Source organism: Aulonocara sp. 'chitande type north' Nkhata Bay, linkage group LG14, assembly GCF_057382095.1.
Source record: "Aulonocara sp. 'chitande type north' Nkhata Bay isolate Kocher_YH1m ecotype deep benthic linkage group LG14, A_spYH_male_GT1.1, whole genome shotgun sequence".
NCBI lineage: Eukaryota > Metazoa > Chordata > Actinopteri > Cichliformes > Cichlidae > Aulonocara > Aulonocara sp. 'chitande type north' Nkhata Bay.
Genome location: NC_141357.1, coordinates 27,628,185 through 27,638,758, shown reverse-complemented (window position 1 = coordinate 27,638,758; position 10,574 = coordinate 27,628,185). Strand labels below are relative to the sequence as shown.

The 10,574-nt window shown below is 43.5% G+C and overlaps 1 protein-coding gene across 3 annotated transcripts in view; it reads right to left on the bottom strand.

The window, feature by feature from the left end:
* Window positions 1-2,231: 2,231 nt before the first annotated feature.
* The window catches only part of arhgap32a (Rho GTPase activating protein 32a), a 28,554-nt gene continuing 20,211 nt past the window's right edge, over window positions 2,232-10,574 (bottom strand). Inside the window, exons 15-22 of one of the 3 annotated variants that reach the window (XM_086261868.1) lie at window positions 10,440-10,522; window positions 9,968-10,075; window positions 9,694-9,839; window positions 9,374-9,587; window positions 8,099-8,244; window positions 7,853-7,927; window positions 7,045-7,722; window positions 2,232-6,864 (exon numbers count right to left, since the gene is read on the bottom strand). In XM_086261868.1, the coding sequence (XP_086117994.1) occupies window positions 4,595-6,864; window positions 7,045-7,722; window positions 7,853-7,927; window positions 8,099-8,244; window positions 9,374-9,587; window positions 9,694-9,839; window positions 9,968-10,075; window positions 10,440-10,522 (3,720 nt within the window). In that variant the 3' untranslated portion in view covers window positions 2,232-4,594. Of the gene's footprint in view, window positions 6,865-7,044; window positions 7,723-7,852; window positions 7,928-8,098; window positions 8,248-9,373; window positions 9,588-9,693; window positions 9,840-9,967; window positions 10,076-10,439; window positions 10,523-10,574 lie in introns of all 3 variants that reach the window. The other 2 variants (XM_086261867.1, XM_086261869.1) reach the window with 2 other exon arrangements.

Here is a 10,574-nt window from a genome sequence, read left to right as displayed (position 1 = left end):
ACTCTGGGTTTTGCTAACAAGTATACAAAATGTTCAGTACACTGGTGATTATGGAAGCGTCTCCCAATCAGCGAGATGCTGAAAACACAACAGAAACCCAAAGTCGGATCTGCGACGCTCATCTCCAAACTGTCGCCAAGAAGGACAAGGTGGCACCGAGCCAGAATGGCAGAACGCGGATCAGATGTTCCTCTGTTGCACGAACAAGGGAAAGCACCCGAAACTGATGTTTTAGCTTAGAGTAAGATCAGGTGCTGCTTTATGTGCTCACTAAAACATCTATTTTAAGGCAGAATTCCAGGCCATCACACACACACTGCTATCTATATACAGAGAGCAGGTTTTTAACCCTCTCGAGGCAGGCGTTGCCGATTTGCAACAGTTAAAAACTAACAACCTGATTACCCCACATACATATTTTATGAGTTTTTTTTTACTCAGAAGTACCACTGCAGGACTTGGTTGTGCATTAGCAATAAAAAGTTTAGTTTGAGCCTGAGTGGGTTAAAAGACAATGCGTCTTTATACATATTCACAAAAAGGGAAAAAAAAACTTCTCCGTTATTTAGGCTGATGATATGTATTCATAAATAAGCCCCAGCTGGATGCATATCTTTCTAAAAGGAGGGTTGTTTTTTTTTTTTGGTTTGTTTTGAAGTGGATGCTCCTACTGCAGTGTTTTGCTATTTAAATATGCTCTGCACTTCACCGTCAAGATCCATCAAAGAAACAATGAGGAAGTGAACATTCATAAAGTTCCAATAATGTTTTGTAATGGAACATTACACTGTAATGAACAACCAAAAATGGTTCTTTATGGAGCCACTAAAGTGCTGTGAACCAGAGAAACGCAGCTCCTGCCATGTGCTATATTACTAATAGATCTGCTGACTGCAGTCACAGTCAGAACCATTAAGGATTTTAAATTGTTCGCTCAGAATGTAAAGAGTCTATAGTGCACAATTTTGTTCAACTCTGAAGAGTCGTCTTCCTAAGAGTAGTGGGTAACTATTATCCTGCAGATCACCTGCCCCTGGAGAGGTGAGAGTCCTTTCACCTTGCACCTGCTGGCGTTTGGCACCACACGCCTCACACATTCCATCTCTGCATCTGGACTCCACCAGATGTTCTTGAATAATTTCTCATACAGGTGAAAGTTCCTTCCCTTCGCAGCTGAACCTCAGCTTCTTCTGCCTCTTTCTTCCAATTCGGGTACATCGAGACATGCTCATGCAATTTCCCCTCTGATATATATATATATATATATATATATATACACACGTGTGTGTGTGTGTATTTTGCACTTGAAAGCCTTCGCTGCAATGAGGGGCGGTGAAAAGTTCGAGGGAGGGACACTAGAAAGGCCCCCTCTTTTTTCCCCACTCATTTCATTTGTCCCCATGCTGAAAAATAAGACTTTAACCTGATCCTGAAGGGGAGCATGCCTCAGATGCATCACAATGTCCAAAAAGCAGATGGCAGTCTAGCAGGGCAACAATTCTTTCTCTCAAAAGCTGAATAATACATGCATATCTTGCTATGATCCAGCGAATTCAATAGCCTATAGAAAAGGATTGCTCTCAACGTAAACCATTTTGCTAGAGGCCGTGCGCCTTCCTCAGGTCCGGTCTCCCATAAATAATTTGACTTCAACCTTCACATGCATAAAAATTGCAACTTGTTGGTTATGAAAGAGAACAGTGAGGATGCACTTTGAATGCCAATGTGGCGATGAATAAACAATGGCTCGCTGCTCCAGGAGCAATGCAGAGCTGCCAGGAGACATTGCCTAGAGTCCGCAGGCTCTCTTAATGGTTTTTGCCAAAGACCGAGCCTTTCAGTCAGCTGTGAATGGGAGGCTGTTTTGATCTGGTGGGGAACACTTTAATAATTTCTAACAATGCAACAATTCCCCAGACACTTTGGACAACCTTGGCTGATTCCCTCTGATTATTCTACTGCCCTCAACTCTCTTTAAACCATGGCTTAAATGGGCTTTCTGTGGCTACAAGCTTAAGGTATATAAGTATAGTATCACACTCGCTTTTAAAGCTCGTCTTCTACAGCTAATTACGCTACTACAGCTAACTGGAAGAGCATATCTTTGTCAATAAATGAGCTCTTTACACATTTCTACATCACATCCAGGTATTTTTCTTTAACAACCTGCACAGTTATTCAAAAGCAATACAAGCAATAAAATAGTCAGGATCCTCTGCAGTGTTTCTGAGCAGATATGAGATGTCTGAGAAGCAAATCAAAGTCTGTGATCTCCCCTGAATGCAGTAGGAGCTTATGTTGTTTCTGCAGTGCTGCAGTGCCACCTGGTGGTGAGCACACGCCACTGTTAAAACTGCTCCAAGCTCTGTGACTCTCAGCCTGAGGATCAGAATAAGAAAGATGGAATAAATACATATTTATTTAAATAACTGCATTATTTATTCACAGCATTTTAGAAATTGATTTATAACATCACATTTCTTGATTTCTTCACATCTCAGATCTTTTAAAAAAGTAGATAGTTAGTAGACTATTTGACTAACGACGCTTCATATTGTATTTCCATAATGCCTGCTTAACTGAACAGAAAAGCTTTGAAATTCCCCAGTTTGCTTAAGAACACTATTGACACAAAATGTTGTTTTGACTATTAAACCTGGAGGGATGAAGTTTCATGTTTCATAGTCTATTAGCTCAAATCCTGGAATGCTTTTTTTTTTAGTGCTCCTGTAGTTTCTTTCTCCAAACCCAGCCTGCTGATTCATAACGGAGTCACAGCTTATAACCCAAATTCCTGGGAAACTGACTTTACACATAAAATGTCAATTTGCAAGTCATTTATATGTCGTAAACCTTTTGTGACTCAGCAAAATCTTGTAAATGGCACCAAAACCAGACTTTGCTTTCAGTGAAAAACTAAAAGTATGAAAACAAGAAAAACAAAAAGGTCAGGAAGTGTTTAGCTAGAAAGACGTGAGCTTACCAGACCTCTGTAGCCTCACCCTCTAATGGATGCATTGTAGAGAAACACCTGTTACACTGGTGCACAGCTACACATTTTGTTTTAGACTGGTTTTTTTGTGTTTGCCTGTCTCTTAGAAACAAAAACATAAGTGCCAAGTATGAACCGTAGGCCAATTTAGACCTCAAAAGCATTTTTTAAGGTAACAATTAGTGGTAAAAATTTACAAAAAGGCATATCTCGTAGCAAGCAGAATTGTTTTTCCAACACTGTAGAGACCCCTAGAAATTAATTAGTTTAGATGAAAGCCATTAAAGTGTGTTCTTCGACAGCACTGCGGCCTATTGTTGCATTGTGGGTAATGTAGGTGCCATGTATTGATAAATAGCACGAAGAAAGTAATATCTCTGGTTACTAAGCATCCATTTTTAGACATTAACACTAATGAGTAAGGGTTGAAGGTAAAGTAAAGCAAAAAGATGCATATACAGTATCTTAAGTCATGTCCTCTAAATATATCCACGAAATAAGAGTTTGACGCACTGTAATCATTGATAATATATCTTTATTTTTTTTCTTTACTCTCACTAAAATAACTCAATTAACATGTCTTAACAGAATATCCTCGTCTACATTAAGAATTTAAAAGAGCATCTTTAAATGAATAAAACATGTAAAACACCACACTGTTAAAAGTTCCCCATGAAGAGCAAAGAAACTTTCATTACGCGACCAAAGCACGATGCCGCACAAAATACACTTTCACCGAACCGCATGAGCTGACTCGCATGTACATCTCGAGCATATTTTGCCGCGGTGCGTTCGACCTTAACGAAAGAAAAGGAAAATACGAAATCAAAAATCATAGCACTCATTGTTATTTTGCAATACACAATGTGTGATAAAGAAAAAGAAGCGCAAAGTTAGAAAGCATGAGGTTATCTTCCGCTTTACCGACCCTCCCAAAAAGTGCTAATTTGGATTTTAAACAAAGATTCTGAGCAAGCTGCTTCTTACAGAAAAAAATAGATACGCTATATATCAAGAGGCTTCATGTATACCACGTTAAGACAATGTGTTTCGTACACAGTTATCCTTAAAAGTGCTTGTTGAAGTCTGAGCAGACCAGAATAAAAAACAAATGTACAGTACATTGGCCACATGTTAGATGTGTTATTTATAGAAATATACGTTTAAAATGACTGTTATTTTATACACATTCTAAACTTTAAAATCATATTCATAAAACCAGTTAATTTACCTTGTCATCCCTTGTTGTGTTGCTTAGACATTAAATAAAATCTCTTCTTTTTTAAACACATTTTCTTCTCGTCATGCGTCTTAGTGTTTACACTCTTTTCATTTAATACAAGGCCTGCATACGATTCATTTGTTGGCTTCTAGCTTCCCTGGAAGCCACTGGGAAAATATGAAACTACCACTAACGCTGGCAGTATGATCCCCAGCAGCAGCAGCCTCACTTCACACTTTTTGTAGCAGCTCCTGAAGGTTAAAATAAACACACTTTCAAAGCAACAGTCTGTTGGTCTGGCTGAGGATAAAGTGCTGTTCTCCTTTGGCCCCAATGTGGAATCAGATAAAAATACAAAAAAAACAAAACAGTGGTCAGAATCACTCGTAGACCCCGGCTTCTGATCTCAGAGCAGCGTGATAAAAAGCCTCATGACCCAGAGCCTGGGACAACAGTCTGTGCCCGCGGGGCGACATGCAGCCCTGGCCAGGCAGATATCCTGCCACGGCTTTAACGGATCTTGTGGGTTTAGGCTTGGGTGCTGCGTAATACCCCTCCATGTGGTCATATTGTGTGGGCCTGACTTTAGTGCTCTGAGTCCTTCTGTTGGAAAAGGATCCCAGATGTTCGGGATCCATTTGGGATTTGGCGTGGTAATGGTAGTAGTGACGGTTTTCTCTGGTGCTCTGCGACCTCCCGGGTCTCCTGAGGATGCTGGGTTTCACCATACCAGAGTAGCTGTTGACAGCGTTGGTCATCATTAATCGATCCTGGTCGTGACCTCGCGTATGGCTTCTGTCGTTGTGCTCGACGGTCTTAAAGTTAGGACAGCCTCTTTCTGGGAGCGAGGGGACTTTGCGAAGCGGTGGCTGCTGAGAGGAACGCTCTTTGATGTGAATCCGCCTGGAAGGCCCCGAGTCCGCGCTTGAGCGGTGAACGCGCTGCCGCCTGGTGACCTCGGGGTCTACCGGTTGGGACCTCTGGGAAGTCGGGGATGTAAGCATAACATTTTGTCTTTCCATCTTGTCAGCGGAAAGGAGGCAGGCATTTCCAGGGTCTGACTTGCTTCTCGTGTGTGCGATGTCTCTACTTCTTGTGTCAGCAAGCGAGATGGGACTCTCGCAAGGAGACGCAGCTGGATATGTGTTTTTATGTCTGGATTTACTCTCCTGCATGACTGGTTGATATAAGAGTCTTTCAAAAACTTCTGCGTCTCTCGCCTCATAAACAACAGTGTCCCTGCTTTCTATGAAAAGCTCTCTGTTCACAGGGGGGACGCGCTGAGGAGAGTAGTTGTAGTAATCTGATTGTCCGCTTTCTCTTGTTGAACGCACGGTGTAAGACTTACTGTGTCGGATGCCGCTTTGCCGGCAGGGCTCTGCGTAATAGCGAGAGCCATCTGCAGGGTTCACATTTGAATAGGGACTGTAGTGGTAGTCAGCGTGTGTGTTCTCAAACTGCGGCCGCACAGGGTGAAGACCAGTCTGATTCAGCCTCTGATAAGGTGCTTCCTGGCCTGCTGTCTGCTCGACATAAAACATGGTGTCAGGGGGCAGGACTTCTGTCTCTGCCAACTCGTAATGACTAATCTGAGGGGCATGGAAGGAGCGAGCCCTCCGGATGGCCGGGTGCCCGACTACTCTATCGTCTGACCTCTGCCACTGGCCTTGTTGCCTGTGGCAGCCACTGATAAGGTGCTCATCTCTATGGTATCGTCTGTACTGAGGTGACAAAGGGTGCCTTAAACCTAAACTGCTGTAGCGGCCTTCGGAGGACTGCCTGTACAAGCCTTTTGGCCCAGAAAGGTGAACCGGCAGAGCATCAGGCCGAGGGCAGTGAGGTGCAGGCATTCGTGCTGCCTGAACTGGTCGGTGATGATGATGATGATGATGATGATAATGTTGATTACTGTAGACATCCTCAAGCATGCCGAGCGGCGTCTCCTCTTCTGGGCTGTAATGATGCGTTAAGGAGGGCTGTAATGGACGCGGAAACACCTCCTCGATGGATGCGGGCATGGAGGTCTCTGCCAGAACGGAGCGGAAATTAAAAACGTTTATCGAGTCCGGGTTGACGTATCCAGGAGAAGCCGATGGGCTCTGAGGCGAGTAGACGGGCTGAGTGGGTGTTGACACTCCAACACTCTGATAGGTGTGCTCTGTTTGCGTGACATCGCTAAGCTCTTTTTTCTCTCTGCAGTCCCTCCTCTCAGCGCTGCCTTCATCCAAGCTCCCTGACCCGAGCGGACTGACATTAGGAGTGAAATTGCACATGCTTTCCTGTCCGTCGGTGACCTGTAGCGACTCTGAGCAGAGGTGCGGAGGCAGGAAATGAAGAGGATGAGAGTAGCAGTGGGTCTCCGCAGGGCTGTGCACCGATGTTTGCCACTGGGAAGCAGGGGAGACATTAGAGCCGCTGTACTCCTGGGGATATGCTTTGAGATCAAGGACTGAGGGCCGTGGTGGTCTGTCCTGGACGTGAGATGCTTCCGGTCTGTGAAGCGGATGCACAGGGACATTGCTTCTTCTTTGGGAGCCACTGCTGGCCTTTTGGGCAGTTTCAGCCAGAGCCAGAGCCAACTTGCGTGCGGCACTCGTCAAGGGAGGGTGAGGAGGGAGAACAGAGACTGAACTCATAAGTCTATCTGTTCCTGGGGAGGGATAAGACAAACAACGCTACAGTATGACAGGACAAACAAAGCTATGGTAAGACATGATGGGACAAGACACAAAAGCTTTCATAAGAAACTAAGAAAGGCATTCTTATTTAAATAACCGCTAACTTTACAGTATAAATCAAGTATGCAATGTGAAAGAGCAATGGCACTAACCTGGATCGGACATGTTCTGTGCAGACTGAGTGAGGTCTGTCACAGCTGATGCCTGGCTCGCTGTGCTGAGTGGGCTGCAGTGTTGATAGGACGCTTTGGGCCCTTTTCCATCTGCCAGTGGAGCGTCACTGTTATCCGCTGGGGTAGAAGAAACCTTCTGAGGTGGCAGAGACATGGATGCAGACTGAACATCTGCTTGCGTCTTAAATGATTTCTTCCTGAGTTTAGGGGAGAGCTGCTTGTAGCTAACCTTCCTCACACCTTTACTGAGCACTGGACTAATGTCTGGAGACTGTAGGCAGGCCAGGTTGTTGTTGTTAGGAGAAGAGATGAGCTCTGATTCACTGGAACAACCAACATTCTTCCTCCACTTGTTTGTATCTTTACCGTGTTGTGGTCCAGGGGTTGCTGAAGGTGGGCTGCACTGAAAAGACATGGGGTCAAAGTCTAAAATAGAGATGCCTGCAGCCGGTGGAGAAAGGTCGAGGTCATCCTCCTGGTGCGGAGGTGAAATGCCTGCTGCAGTACTGACACGGTCAGCACCAGCATGACTCTCGTGTGGCGGTTTTGTTTTGCGGTCGCGTTTACTGCCGCCGTTGTGGAGGTCGTCTTTACTGACGGCAGACATGGCCTCGCTAGTTGAACGAGGTCTGAGAGGACGGTAACTTGGAGGCTCCCCTGGGATGGAATAAATTATACTCATATTATATTTATACTGATTATTTAGTAGTATGTTGTACAAAAATATTATAAACCACTGGCAGCATGTTTGAAGTGTAAAAAATAGACAATATTAAACATTAATTACCTTGTAAATTTTGCAAAGAGGTGAGAGATTCTTCACTTTTGGTAGAGCGCAAAGTGCCACTATCTCCTCTTCCCCCTGCAAACATTTGATCAAATTAATATTCCTAATAAATTAATCAGCATCTCTAATAAATACATCAATCAGTACAAGAAAGCGATAAATTAAAATGCAAAAAAAGAAGCAATAAAGATTTGGGGTACAGAAGCTGCATGTTTTCTGGCTGCGCAACAGCAGCAGTGAGCTGACCTGGCAGTGCAATGCTCTTTATCTCGTTAGGCTCACTGGGGTGTCGCTTCAGTTTACGTTTGGACACAGAATGGGATTTTCCCAGGTGGAAAAAAGAGAGCCAGTTCCCCACTGGAGACTTCTTAGCCTTAGCAGGAGGCCGCTTGCTGCTGCAACACAGAAACGCATCATTTTCAATACTGGCGCTTGTTTCTAAAAGTACAAGAAGAAGAAATAACTGCTGTGAACAAAAACAAGACATTAGTAGTTACTATTTTTTCATTATATGATGTGATTAATTATCTAGTCTACAACCAGAGTGTTAGCGATGACTCACGATCAATCACAAATTGCATGATATTGTGAAGTATGAGAAGAGAGTGAAAGGTTTTCTTATCATTGGTTGTATTACACAAACGTATTAGAATTCAAATCCATTCAAAACTCAAAGAGGATCCTGCCACAGCCATAAACAGCGTGATCATCATGTCATAGAGTGGACCGGATTAGCACAATGATGATAGGAAACCCCCGACCAGTAATACGAGCACTGACTCAGCGATTATGACCAATAGGAGCATGTTCATCACCATCTAACAGGATACACGTGGCAAAGTGAAAGTTCGAACTCTCCTGTCATTTGTTTTTTCAGCTTTTTTCATGTTGTTCAAGCATGTTTATTATCATGGAGGATCTCATGTTAATGACTTGAATGACTAAATTGTTTGAACTGATTCTTCAGCCCATCAGGAGCAAGAATTTGTAAGTGGTGTGCATGAAGGTCACACTGTGAAAATGGAAAAACCTTGTAAGTGACCTTATCCACACATTTCTTTTTTTATGTGTTACAATTTGTATTCAGCCAAATTGTTGTAAAACTTGAGTGAAGACCCATTACGTGATCATCGTTAAGTGCGATTAAACTGTGACCAATACTGTAAACGGACTGACAGATGACGGATGCCTCATCATGGCTCATCAGTCATCTGATTGGACTAAAAAAAATTAAAAAATTAAAAAAGAGAGAAAATGCAAAATTCCCAAAAGTGAACTTGACATTTTCAGATACTTGTTTTGGCCGATTATTCATCTCATGGCATCTAATTAAAGAATAATTTAGTTATAAAGTTTGCAGCTTTGCTTTGTAAATGACTTTTAATTAAGTGCCAAATATGCTGCTCATCCATTAACTGTTATCAATAAACAGATCAGATCGGGTGTGACAACACGTGAGTCGCGGTTCGAGAAGCAGAAGGATTCCTTCACATATATCACAGAAGGCGGCCATATACCAACCTCTCTATCGGAAGCTCGATGACTGTGTGGAACTTGCCGAGGAGAGCTCCTGGTCCCTCTCCGACCTCGATGTAGTCACTGTGGGTGAGGCAGGGGGTGGTGGCCGGGGAGCTCAGATGTACCTGTGTGCGAGCCTGAGCTTCCTCTATAGACAGTAACTTAGTGGATGGGGAGCAGACCATCAGGGACTTTGGTCTGGATAAGGTGTTGTTACCTAAAGTTGAAATGTTCAGTGTGTTAGAGATGCATACAGGGTATATAATGTATACAAGAACTTTTATAATCCTTGACTGGGAAACAGTTTAAAAAAAAACACTTACCAGTCCTTTCCCTTATGATCGAATTAAGTTTGGGGCTGAAGAGAGCCTCAGTATTATTGAGGATGAATTCCACCACCACCGACTGGATACGCACCTCCATGAACGCGGCCGTGCCGCTAAAGCAGGCCGACTCGATCTGTCTGGACCTGAAACACAGCAAAGCACAGCGCAACCCATTTCACAGCTCTGTACCACTGAGACATGCCCCAGTTCACCGTCACAGAAAGGCTAGAATGAAACAGCAAAGCTAATGCTGTGACGCTATGATAGTCACCTGAGGAGGTTAGGTGCCCAGACGATAGCTAAGTTTTTTGTGTGCATGTTAGTGATGGAGCTGAAGGTGGCGAGTTGGGAGAGGTGCCTCATGAGGAACTCCAGTGTCCTGCAGAAAAAAAGTAAATTTTTAATCTAAGCTTTTTTCTTTTTAGACTTTAAAATTGACAACTTTAGCTTATTGTATCTGCTCAAACCCAACACAGTTATCCTTCCTATTACCAATAAAAAGATTTGAAACTGGTAGGATCAGTTTTTCAAATCTCAAGCTAAATAAAATAACTTTCAATTGCTGTGTTTGGTGAATATGTGAGACATTTTTGTAACTGAGATATCGGCTTGTGTAGGAAAACGGGATCTCACGGCTTCCACAAACCAAATCAGGCTCTCAGCAGGGTCCGACATGCTGTTTACAAAATCCCATTTCTACTTCAGACCACCAGGGTGCAGCAGCAGCGAGCTTGAAAGCTGACCTGTAATGTGGAGGAGGCAGCTGCTGGATGACATTGTGGATTTTGACCAGCCTCTCCTCATCTGTGGCTGCAGACACAGCCTCCTGTAAAAAGACAGAGGATAAAGCGCGCATGACTTCGAGACCGTTAATCACA